General features: G+C 36.8%; 1 protein-coding gene across 1 annotated transcript in view; it reads right to left on the bottom strand.

Moving 5' to 3' along the window:
• Positions 1-12,721, bottom strand: part of abca12 (ATP-binding cassette, sub-family A (ABC1), member 12) — a 69,855-nt gene extending 57,134 nt beyond the window's left edge. Inside the window, exons 1-13 of the mRNA XM_044366490.1 lie at positions 12,397-12,721; positions 10,989-11,066; positions 10,719-10,812; positions 8,539-8,689; positions 6,390-6,514; positions 5,870-5,943; positions 4,690-4,860; positions 3,788-3,981; positions 3,061-3,179; positions 2,707-2,807; positions 1,526-1,672; positions 740-906; positions 73-206 (exon numbers count right to left, since the gene is read on the bottom strand). Of these exons, the coding sequence (XP_044222425.1) occupies positions 73-206; positions 740-906; positions 1,526-1,672; positions 2,707-2,807; positions 3,061-3,179; positions 3,788-3,981; positions 4,690-4,860; positions 5,870-5,943; positions 6,390-6,514; positions 8,539-8,689; positions 10,719-10,812; positions 10,989-11,054 (1,543 nt within the window). The 5' untranslated portion in view covers positions 11,055-11,066; positions 12,397-12,721. The remainder of the gene's footprint in view (positions 1-72; positions 207-739; positions 907-1,525; positions 1,673-2,706; positions 2,808-3,060; positions 3,180-3,787; positions 3,982-4,689; positions 4,861-5,869; positions 5,944-6,389; positions 6,515-8,538; positions 8,690-10,718; positions 10,813-10,988; positions 11,067-12,396) is intronic.
• Positions 12,722-13,440: the final 719 nt, after the last annotated feature.

Raw genomic sequence — 13,440 nt, 5'->3', positions numbered from 1 at the left:
AAGTAATATGTCAAAACTATTAGTGCAATGACAGGAGAGTCTCTTTGTGAGTGGGCAGTTATGTGGTCTTACCTTCGACGGTGTCAAGGGCCAGTGTCGCTGTCTGCATGGACTGAAAGCCGGATCTGAGGATGCTCTGGACAACCATGTCCACCTCAGGGACATTTTTTATAATTTCCATCACCACATGACCAACCTCCAAGAACCTGCCAAAGCATGAAGGCAGATTCAATATAAAGTCTAAATAAAACTGCTCATATTACAGTGGACACTTCAGGGAGAACTTCTTTTTTTACTAATTAGTGTAAAGTTCTCCAATATTTAGCCTGATGTATGCAGAGAGAATAAAAACATATATAAAAATAAGTTTGGTTAATTTTAGATAAAAATGTAAGTATTCTAAAATGTTGTGTATAAAATACATCTCCCAAACATTTTTTCCAGAAATTTTAAAGCAGATGTTTGTTTGTTTTTTTTACCTTCTTATTGTACTAGAATGTTATAATAAAATGTGTATTTGGCCAACTTTGGCTGAACAAAAATATCAACCTGCCCACTAGTAATAATTTCTTAAAAACTTGTTCCACTTGTATGAACATTTGTGTAACATTCAGGAAGCCCATTCAGTTGCTTCAACGGAAATTGCCTTTTAGTTTTTTGCAGCACTTGGTAGCCTGTATTGCATTTGTTTTACAGCTGGTTGACAAAGTATGTAGAGAACATACAGTACTGTACTTACAGCTCCTCGTCGATGTTTTGTGGTTGTGTATCTACGCTACGCCGGCTTCTTGTGATGTTGGATCCTCCCTGCCCCCCTGGGGACAAACCTCCCATCAGACTGTGGAGCAGCCCTTTGGCAAAGGCCACATCATGTGGAGCAACATCCGTACTCCATGCCAGGAGAGCCTGAGAATATCAGTTATATAAAGAGGGAAAAGAAAGGACAAATAAAGGGCATGCCAATAGTTAGATTTTCAATATACCAATAAGTTTGTTCTGTAATATAATATACTTTGTAATTTACTGAATCTGTAACTTGTATGAACGACATGACTAATTGCCTTATGCAAGCTTTAGATTTAGTGACGCCTGTCTGACTGTTTGAGTGAGTACACAAAGTAATGACAGAATAAGCTAACGACTGATGATTGGGAATTATCTCATCAAAACACGTCCACCATAGTGGCAGCACTAATTGGTTATCCTTGAGGTTTCTGCTCCCCAGGTGCGACCTGGGAGTTGCAGTTGCTTGTTGCTATGGCCAACAGCTTTTCTTGTGGCCGCGGGCTAATTATTTGGTATACTCTGAATCTAATTACTTGTGAAGGTGGCACTTGAGAATGCAAATTAGGAGGAAAGAGAGAAGAATACAGACAAGCAACGAAAGAGAGAGCAAGATTGAGAAAGTGAACAAAGACAAGAGGAAAAAATGCTGCCCACACATATCAAGTAGCTGACTCATGCCTGATTTTCTGTGAAATATTTTGTTAATGATGATAACATCATTCACATTATTTTAACCTACCTGCTTGGCCACCTTGTTAGGACTGATCCAGCCCAGAAGCATGTCCACAGTGCCTGTAGTGCATGCTGCTGTTAGCCACAAAGGGTTGCTGCTGTTGTCACACAAGTAAGCACGCACCATGTCTCTGTCCAAAGTCAGGCCGATAGCCTAAGGAAGGGAAAACAATTGTCAAACTCAAATTAAGTGGTGACTAATTTGCGGAATAAATAGTAAAATAAATAGTAAAACAGTAGTATCAGAATGTTACTTTAAAGGAACAGTTTGACATTTTGGGACATAAACTTATTTGCTTTCTTGCTGTTAGTTGAGAAAACATCATCTCATATATTTCCGTTAAATATGAAACTAAAGCCAGATATTTAGTTTAAGGACTGGAAACAATGGAAAACAGCTAGCCTGGCTCTGTTCAAAGGTAAAACAAATTCACCTACTAATTCCTCTAAAGGTCATTAATTGACATGTTATATCTTATCTGTACAAAAACAAACGCTAAAAATGACATGTTCTGCTTTTACCAACTGTTATGTGCTTGAGTATTTCTTGATTGACTTTCAGTGACTTTCTGAAGTCTCATTGTCATCATGAGGTTGCCTGACAGCCAACGGAGACTACAGGAAGTCACAGTGAAATGAGATATAACATGTTAATTAGTGAACCAAACATTTATTGTTCCCAATTTCTCAACTGTTAGGATTTGCTACTTTTCTTTGTCTCATTGGATAGTAAACAGATTATTTCTTAGTTTTGCACTGTTAAGTAATATGAAGATGTCACCTTGGACTTTGTTGAAATTGTGATTGACATTTATCACTATTTTCTCAATTAATCAAGAAGTCAATCTGCAAATTTATCAATAATGAAATCAAACATTAGTTGCAGCCTTAATGGGGTTGTTGTTCATTTAATTTGCAAGTTCAAGTTCACATTCACAAATTCAAAACTGAGACACAAATGTGACTTCTATGCCAGAGGTCAGAGTGGGTGGGACCAGTTTGGCAACCCTGGAAAAAAGGTGTTGTGTATTTATTTAAAATTTGCAATATGCAAATTTGAAAAATATGTATGAAAAGGTATATCAAGGTATATCATTCGGATCTGACTTTATTTCATTCTCCACATAGTAAAGAAATGTATGCCCTGACATGTTTATTTTGTACATAAAGACTACAGGCAGCACGTACCTTATCCAACGGTATCTGGACATCTTGTAAAACCCGTTTCACAATTTCACTCAGTGAGTCATTGTGCAACGTGACAACATCTCCAAGGGAAATGGAAACATCTAGACAGAATCAAATCACGTCAGCAGAGAACTTGACTGATGACATTACTGAGGTGTTATGATATCAAAGGTGAACTGTATCTGCACTGTGGACTACTGAGCCACCATTTTAAATAAATTATACCATAAAGTTATATTATAGTGATCAGTGGTTCATTTACCTGCATATTTATAATCATACACTTAATATTTCCTCATGCATTTTCATCAAACACACACTCAAAATTGCAAAGAAGTGACAGTACATAGTTACCTTTGCCAGGCCAGTTTTGAACATAGTGGATCACGTTGATGCCTCCAACAAGTAGTGGATATACCATGGAGACTGAGGCGTTGACTTCAGGGAAATTACTCTGGATGACATGCATAGCACTAGAGAGACCACGAGAGAAAAATATTTAATGCTCATGATAACACGGAACATGCAGCAAACCCCTAACAGAACTAATAATTAGACAAACTCTAACTTTCCCTGCTGCTAAATCCTGAAGTCTAAGATAATGGGGGCTTCAAACAGGGCTAGGGCTAAGTGTTTGAAAGCAAATACAATATTTCTAAGCTGAGGTCACCGGGGGTCGATTTTATTGTGCCTCGGTTCAGATTTTTAAAACGCCATCCCATCCATACCAAAACAGTCAGTGACTTTTGTGATTCCCCTCATAAACATCAGTCTCACAGCTCTTTAGAGCGAGGTGATTCACCTCACCTCAGTGGAAACTAATCATTAGAAAAACACAAGACTCTGCATTTAAATTAATAATTAATGACAGAAATTGTGTACAAAAATAAAATTTCAGACCAAAGGAGCTGCACTCACAGTCAACAATGTGCCCTGGCCTTTATTAAATATTAAATATATTATACATTTGATTCTACAATTCCCATCATGTCTCTTTTGTGTGCAAACCTTACTAAATAAACACCACCATACAGTAGCCCTTCATCCACTTTAGATTGTTCCACCATTAAAAATACATTACCCCTGTATGTTGGTGAGAACGGCCTCTGTGTTGTCCAGTGCCTGGTCAAGAGAGCTTGGGGAGAAGAACTCGGGAATGGCTAGAAGGCTCTCCCACAATGAGGACTGATTTTGCAGCTGATCAAACACCAACACCGCCATCCCAGCAAACGTCATCAGCTCGTCTGGTTTTGTAAGCATCTGCTCCGTCAGTATCTGAAAACCAGAAAGGCAACTTCAGTCAGTCCAAAAACAAATCTCACGAAGAAGTTCATTAAGATTAGCACCATCATGTTGTCCTATCAGCAACCAGCTGACACATGCAGGCATAAACCCACATACTGTATGTATGCACACAAACACACACACACGCACACACACATTGTAAGGGCAGCAGCAAAGGTTAGATGTCACAGGTAACGTACAAGATAGCGATCAATCATAATTAATAACTAAGAACATTCCTCCTTTGACATCTACTGGTTGCTGGTGCGTCTTTCAGCCAGGTATTTAAAGGAATGCTGTCCATCATGGTTTTGGTAGTCTGGTCCACTGGTCAAGATCCCATTGGGCTTGACAGCAGGTGTGATCATCATCAAAATATGGATAAGTTGAGCAATGTTAGGTTAGTTAGGTTGACCAGCCCGGTCAACCTAACTGATTGTTTTCAGTGAAGATCTGTTTTGTATTTTGTCAGTTCGTGATTTTTACAAGTCCAGAAGTATGAGCGAATATCAGGAAAATCTATTCAACCTAATATCACATGAATGACTAGTTAATGTTCAATAAGGCTGCTCAGTGATCAACAGAAGATTATAATTTTACAAGGCTGCCATTTGTTTAATTTCTCTGTGACTGTGTGAGCATTAAGGGGAGTGTTGTTGAAATATAGCATGGTGTTCATTGGGATGAAAAAACACACACCTGGTTTAATGTCTGGAGAAAGGCTTCAAACACAGTGTCGTTGGACTTGCAGAAAGTGACCACAGCATAGGTGACGGGGTTGGGTGAGGTTGTGTTAATCATGGGCAGAGTCGTGGTACAGATCAACCTCTTCAACAGGTGCACTGACTCCAGCATAGCGTTCAAAGCCTCCTGCAAAGGATATGATTCATACTGATTCAAGTTATTACACTTAAGCATCCATTAAGCTATTCATTTATAAGGTCATTAATGATTGATTTTCTGAGTACAATTGTTGATTGTACTTCATATTCCAAATATTTTACGATTCCAATATCACATCTATGAATGAACTATTGCAGTGACTATTTATTTCTATACCTACTCAAACAAAACCCATTGTAAACCAAGTAATCATCATTCACACAATACATCATAGCATTATAAAAAATATAACTCTCGATGACTCTAACCAGTTATGCTGACTAAACTCTTTTGGATAAATTATTAATTTACCTCTGAAATGCTTTTACAATGTGATCAAACCCATTGAGTTTGCACTCGGCTTGACATTCTTATGACAATATTAGGTCAGTATAGCCGTGGTTAATAATATACTGACGGCTTAAGACTTTGATTTGAGTTAAGAGAATTAAGTGAGGATTTCAAACTTCACATGGACCAGACTTGAACTGGAGACATTAAAGCAAAAGCTTGGCCAATTTTGACCCAGTTATATCACCGAGGAAAGAGTATGTGTTTCAGGATATTGGCTTTAAATACATTTTTCCTTTGTTTTCATCCCTTTGGAGCAGTTTTGGGGTGGGTGCTCTCCTTTTATAATTTTTTTATGAGTGGCTTGAATAGTCCTGTAGCTATTAAATTGAAGTAAAACATAACCATTTCTTGCTTCAATAGTGGTTACTGCGACTATAACACTTTCTCCGTTATAATCAAATGTAATGCGCTACAGTTTAAATGCAATACAGTGTTGTTTGCAAAAGAAAATAAACAGACATATATTCTAAGTAAACCTCCTAGGCCTCCCTATAAATCTGTCAGTTTTTTTTCTGAGGTCATCTCATGGCCAGTACATAAGAGACCAAACAAGGTTTCAATACTGCAATAACAGATATGGGAAACAGGCTCTTCCTTATTCTCAGCATTTTTGTTCCTCTCATTGTAAGTTAGTAATACCCACCTGATCACCCAGAAGAGTAGTATTGATGGTGTTCATGAAAGACACATTGTGAGGGTTTCCTTGGTTAGGTAGACCTTTAACACAGGAACACATTGTTGAAAAATTGGTAGTGACTGTGGCAGTTACAGCAATACCTACTATCATAGTCACCACACAATGCAAAAATGAGAAGTGCAGTGAGTAAACAATGCCCATATTATCTAAGAATTATGGTTCTTATGGTAATAGTTCAACATTTTTGGAAATATGTTTATTTGCTTTCTTACAGAGAGTTAAGTGAAAAGATTATTACCATACTTTACTTTTATTACCACTGTCTTTTAAATATAAAGCTATGGCCAGGAGATTAAGCTAAGCATAAAGCACAAATTCAAATTAAATTCCCAGTTAGAACATATATAAAAGGTCTACTCTATTTATTTTAACTACTGAAAAATACAGTAAAGTGCCCCCCGAAGTACATAATTGAACCCAGAAGTGTGAAACTATACTGGAAAAGTGGAGGGATATAAAAACATACCCAAGACGTTGTTCAAGGCCTCAATCACTGCTGTAGGATCGTTGCTGGAGTCATTGGGGAATGCAAAGTTGAAAAAGTCTCCCCCCTGAAGCAGGTTTGCCAGTGGGGAGTCCGGGGGGGTCGACCTGCCATATAGAGTAAAAAGAAAAATCAGATGAGACAATGTGCAGTTGTGTTGCAGCTGTGACTTAATTCACTTTAAATAAAAAAGTTAGTCTTCTTAGAGAGTTTAATTTATGTTTCTGAAAAGCTAAAACATTTTCCAGGGCGTTCTAAGCTAAGTGGGTATTGTTAACTATATTGGATAGCAACATTTGAACACCTTGACAATTTAGATATAACATTATTTTTGTTAGCATTTGTGCCCATATATTGTCATTGAGTGCTAACAAAATAATCATCCTTTTTGGTTTATCTTGGTTAAAATGACATGATGACCTTAGATTAAGGACTAAATATTCCATGACTCCATGATTCAGAAAAAACTATGAAAAAAATGTTCTAGAGAGAAAACTCGTGACAGAGGATAATGCTAGCTAAAAAAAAAAAGGAGGTGGGACTTTGCCTCTCTAAAAAACAGAACAAAAACTTGACTGAAAATAGCTATGACAGGGCATTAGGGTTAAGGGTGCAACAAACAGGTTTTCCTATCAGTCATTCTACGCTCTGTCAGGAATTTAAATGTCTGTGACAACACAACAACTTATGGAACAAAACCAACCAGAGACAAAACCTTCCACTGACTGATGCTGGTATTGAGCATATTAAGGTGCCTGTTTCTTAAAGATTATGTAACTCCAAGTGTTGACAGAGTTGTTTAAAAAAACACAGTAGGAAAAGGACAAAAAAGAAGTCAGTCATCTACTATTTTATAACAGAAAAACAGACAAAAATAGACCAGGTTAAAGAAAGATTAAGACACATTTGTTTGATTTCAGTTGTGACCCAAAACATAAAACTGTGGTGTGTCATAATCAGGAGTTAAAAGAGTACTCCGGTTCAGCGTTGCATTCCTATTGACCCTCAGCAACAAAGAAGTGCTCGGACTCTGTAATTTTGTCTTTTAACTTCCTGTTAAATAACAGAAGCAGTTCTGGTGTAGACAGGGAATTAAAAAACAAAATTAAGGATGTGTCACACTGTGTACATTGACATCTGCTGCTTGTGATCATCATGCTTTATTTCTTCACCCAAAACACAGATGAAATTCATTAAGTTAGTTATATTATTACAGTCCTTGGCATGGGCTTCTTTGTTGTTTTTCAATAAAATAGTGAAAATATATGTTTTAATTTATGTTGAAAAATCTGCTTTCCAACCAACAAAGTAAAAATCATCTGGTTTAGTGATCATTTGTGAAGAATGGTTATAAATTTATAACTTGCATCATCATACTGATAAGTTCACATTAGAGCTCTTGAAAATTCCACCATAGAAACAGCTACAACAATGCAAAGTAAGTGTTCCCAACTGAGAAATGTACAGGAGGCAGTGTGAGCTGATCAGGACCACAACCTTTTTTTTTTCTTAATTTCCTATAGCCAGCAATAGCAGCTGGAAGTGAAGAGACAAAACCAGAAATGGGTCAAAAGAAAAAAAGGCCAATAACTTTGTCCAACTCACAATGGACAGTTTTAAAAGGTATCAGATTCAACAAAGGTATCAATTATTTTTTTCGCACATTCTTCTTCCTTGTCATAACTTGGTGCTGACATTACCCACAACCTCACTTCTTTCTAACTCCAACTCTTCAGCCTCAACCAATGTTGCCTTAAGGGTTTAATCAGACTTCATGCTGTTCGAATTTAGCTACAAAAGGCAGTGAAATCAGTGAAGTTCCCCTTAAGGAGGAGCGCTCCCCTCCACGGAGTGATATCTGCTGTTGGTGTATTTCCATGAACACACTGACTATTCATATCACATGATGCTGCTATGCCAAGTGTTCCTCAAGGGTCCTCTGCACACCTTTTCAATCACATGATACTGTGCCAATGGAGACATACTGTATGTTTAAGATGCACATGTTTTCATGTAGCAGTAGACGCAGTAGACGCAGTGATACTGCCTGAAATTATAACTTAAATATGAATTAGGCATTTCTGCAGGATAGATCAGGTAATGTGTAGACTGTACAGATGAATAGGGGTACCTTGCAGCCCTTGGTGATCTGTGTGTAGACTTTGATGCAGCTGGGTTCACCAGATGTGACTTGTTACGACAGTGGCTGTCTGTGTTACACATGAGGGTCTGCAAGAAAGGGAAGAAGCCTGTGCTGGGTAGGTTTCGAGGACCCACATAACCTAGAGGAGACAAGACAAAGTTGTTACTGTAGTGAGAATACTTTAATACCACTCCCATTAAAAATTGTTTCAGAATGCCACGGTCAGAAAACTATTTGAGCTATTGTGTAAAATCAGAACATAAGGAAACGAAACATACAAAGCCTGAAGATCAGGGCGCAGTCAAGCCACCATGACTGAACTGACTGCATGGCAAAGTGCCTCTCTGGCATTCATTCCTGTTCATATTCTCACAGAAAGCAGTATTTCAAAGAGAATAATAGCCTGGGAAAAGGTATTTGACTAAGCTTAGTCATGGCATTCTTGTAAGTCATTATGAACTATAGAGCACATAAACTAACTTTGAACAAATGAATTACATCAAACCTCAAGGTTAACGCCTAAACTCACACATACACAACCACTTGAATAGAATTAATGTACAATTTAGCTGGGGTGATATTGCACAATACCGACCCATGAGTGTAAAATAAAAAGAATGAAAAGGCAAGTATTTAAACATCCAACAACAAGGGAACAACATTGTGTCCATACACTTAATAGAACAGTAAGAGGCACTAAAACCAGCAATGCCAACAGTTTTTCATTATTTGATTAGAATGAAAATGCAGAAGACAGAATGCAAACGTTGCATTTTAACACTTGACAGCATTACTATTGTCTAACAGTAGTAGAAAAGCATATCATTTGGCATCTGAATACATTTTTATATCGTTTTCAACTGTCTAATGGACAATAGTTACTGTATATTTCAATAATGCTCTTAAGAAAGTATCACTACTGTAAATGTGAGAAACAGTGGTTCATGTTCAATTAAAGCTTTTTCTGAACAATCTGGTCATCCCTTCATCTACTGGTTTTAAGCTGTACTACCTGATTCAAAGCTACAAGTGGTTATGTAGTCTGATCATACAGACTTGCCTGTCTTGCGTGCAATTTAATACTATGCCTATTTCCAGCATGTATAAAACAAACAACCCACCACACAGCACTCAACAGCGGAGGAGAAGTCTATTGTTCAGATTCACTAGACGGTGTCTATAATAGGGCAAGCTGGGGTGATTAAATTACATATGAATCCCTGTATCCATTGAATCTGATCTAACAAAAAAAAAAAGACTAAACAAACAAAAGTGTGAGGGTAAATTGGTTGCAGTTAATACCAGGAATACAAATTTTACTGATGCTGTATATGATAGTAAAACTACATACTTCATAGCACACATTAACAGGTGTATAAAAGAATAAGGTCCTCTGAAAAAGATGTTGATGCTGTGATCAAATGTAGTGTCTGTCCCTCCTTCTTCAGCTAACTACTCATGTTATGTTAACACAAAGTTAGAAATGGGCATGTAAGTAACTCTCCTTCTCTAAACACCTTTCTCAGATTTCTTTCTCCAGAAAATAAGAATGAGCTTTCAGTCAGTTGGGTTGATAAGTAAAAGAGAACAAACATCATGTCATCAGTTTGGGGATAAACTTACATCTCAAGGACTGTTGAGGACATTTGAGGTGAACTCTCCACTTGTTTGCTCTGATTGTGAAATTGGAATGTTTCCTTGTGTGTTGCGGCTATCATTCAAGATGACAAACAAAAACCTGCGCTCCGTGTCAAGTCAATATTGTATCAATGCAAACTTAAGCCGACTTTAGCTTTGCCTTTAGTTCCTCAATTTAGATTTTGCTTTACTCTTTATGAAACTTGTGATAATATCAGAATCATTTAGTGACCTGTTTTGTATGTTTTCAGAGAGATGACTAGATGTCTTGTTTATCTTTGCCTTAGTAAAGGGTCTAAGTTTAACTTTGCCCAGGCAGCATTCAGACTAGACTAGATATGTAGTTATGTTAGACGGGGCTGTTACAGTCTACTCTGTTATGTTTTGTTGAATGCTTTTTTATGGTTGCTTTTTACACTGTATTGCATCATCCTGTTTGATTGTATAATATGAAGACTTGTCTTTGTAAAGACACGAACAAAACATAGACCTACATGAAAATACTTCTTCTCTCTGTGTTTTACACTTACATGTGTCTCTTATCACTGCAGGGAACTGGTTGCGGGTCACGGCGATGATGATGAAGATGATCAGAGGCCAGATGATCAGAGTCAGTGACCACACCTATAAGATGGGATATCATAATACACAGAAAACGACAATCAGTGCACAGTAATAATTTATTTATGAAGAGATTTTCCAGAAATCATTTCCAAAATGGCAATGTGATTTATTTATTTCTAACAATGGTAAAGTCAGCTGATGGAAAATAGGCATCTGTGTGATTTTATGTCACTCACCGGCTGTCTGATGACACCCAGCCCATTCTTCCAGAGAAGAAGTCGCAGCTGCCGGAAGAAGGCCATCAGTAGAGGAAGCTAAAGTGAAGGAAAATTGTATCAGTCCATTGACAAATAATTGAGACCACACTGATTTGTTTCCAATAAACTATAGTATGTAATAGTATGGTTCTATAATTTAATGTGCACATATAGTTGAAGTTGAAGGTTCACAACTTTTAAGCCATAGTGGATGAGAAGTCATTAGAGCGCTCAGGGGAATCGACATTTGAAACCAGGCAACTGAGCTGAGGAAAATTTTGTGATATGATCGAAAGCTCCACAACAATAGACCTTTTGGTGAGTTTATTTGTCAACTGTAGGGGACTTAAACTGCAACTTAAACTTAAACTACTCTTTGGACTGACATTTCATCTCCCGTCAGCAATTGAACTTGAGCTGAATCCTCAGCTCCTTTCAGCACTTTCACTACAACTGGATGTGTCAAAATCATTTTATCGGCCCCAAGAGTGTTCCTGCAGCAAACCCCGGGACCCCTTAACCTCAAATATCAAACCATATACTAAAAAATTAGGTGTAACATTTGATTCTTACCCCTTACATGTTAAAAAAAGCTTGTGCAATCAAGCCTTTTCCAATTAAGAAATATCTCCAAGATAATACATATTGTGTCATTTGAATGTACTCAGTAATCTAATCCATATTTTTCATTACTGTAATTATTTACACTCCTGCCTCAAAGAGCTGTAGCTCATCCTCAGGTGATTCAAAATGCTGCAGTCTGTCTTCTTACTAAAGCAGACAAAGCGCATGAAGCACATTACTCCAGTGTTGGCCTCTTTCATGGCTGCCAGTGAAATTTAAAATTAAATATAAAATTTAGCTATCACCTGTCAGGCTTTACATGGTGAAGCACCTGAGTTCATCTCTGAATTGCTATGTCCTAAACTTTAGAATACTTAACCTTTCACAATTTCACACTGGTTTTCTTAATTTTTTTTTTTTTTTTTTTTTTTAATTTTTAAATATTTTTGTTTGTTTGTTGTTTTAATCCTCATCCTACCAACATATCTAACATACAAGACTGGAGACCACAAGAATAAACTATTGTAAGAAACAACCACCATAGCAAAATGTCATCTTATTTCTTCTCACAACATGACTAGTTATGTAATTTATGTCATCTGGAGAAAAAACAAACAAACAAACAAACAAAAAAACATTATTATTATTTTAGGAATGTTACAGCTAATTTGCATAATGGATCAATTTACGTATTGTTTTTCTTTAATTTCTTAAACCCTCCACCCTGATACATTTTAAAAGTTACCATAGCATTTCTTAAGAAAATTAGCTGCTTGAATTATTGATCGAATGAGGTTATGTAGTAATGTGTCCTTGAACTTACCTGGCTGCGTCTGTCCTCTGAATTGATTAAACTGATTGTTATCTGACTGTAGCTGGCAGGTGTTTAAGTAAGGACATGGCGCTGCAGGTGGCCCCTAGCAGGATGCCCTTTCCATCAGTTGGTTATGGGAGTAAACACCGATCAAATTTACGCACAAAAAAAAAGAAAAAAGAAGAAAAAAAAGAAATATCCTCTTTAAATGATGCCGCGGTTGCTGTGAAAATGGTGACTTTAACAACTGCCTACGCCTTTCTGCTCCTTGCCGTTTTGCTGGTGTGTGTGAGTGACTCTAGCTTTGTGTGAGAAGATAAATCTGTGAGAAGGGCGTGTACTGAGACTGGAACCTGTCCGCCCAAAACAAAGGAGCAGCACATGACTTCTGGGAACAGTTTACCTATTATGACAGACTGCTGCTTAAAGTTATTTACATCAAATCATTTACATTATAAAATCAAACAATTATAGGATAATCTTTCTAATAGACTTTTAGAGCAAGGAATGACACATCTTATAAATTAAAGCTGTTGTGAAATTATTATTCTTTATTGTTGGTTGTTTGTAGATAATGATCATCAATCTACCTACACAGTCACATGGTCAGATCTCAGCTTAATTAGGCATTACTCGACCCTCCTGACACCTAACTGTAATGTAAAAGCTTAGTCTTTAAAAGAATAGTCTTTAATGTATTACCTTATATTATACTGTAATATGTTTAATATATTCTATAATCAGTTTATGTAATTAATCTTTTTACTGTCTCCAAAATATACTCACAATAACCTACAAATATTATATGTGATGGTCTTGTTGAGGTTTTAACCTTTACATACTTTTCATATGTTGACTCATAAATAGTCTCTATACCAGAGTTAAAAACGACAAATGTATTTTTCATTCATAAATGTCTTATTAGTCATTAATAAATGGGTTAATGAAGCTTTCAGAGAGCAGAGAGAGTGTATTCTTTAGGTTGTATTTGTTTATGGAGAAAAAAACATTCACAATTTCACTATACAGTATTATGTTCCTATGTTACCTAAA

The sequence above is a fragment of the Thunnus albacares genome, chromosome 11, assembly GCF_914725855.1.
Source record: "Thunnus albacares chromosome 11, fThuAlb1.1, whole genome shotgun sequence".
Taxonomy (NCBI): Eukaryota; Metazoa; Chordata; class Actinopteri; order Scombriformes; family Scombridae; genus Thunnus; species Thunnus albacares.
The sequence above is the reverse complement of the archived record's forward strand: the minus strand, read 5'-3'. Positions and strand labels throughout refer to the sequence as shown.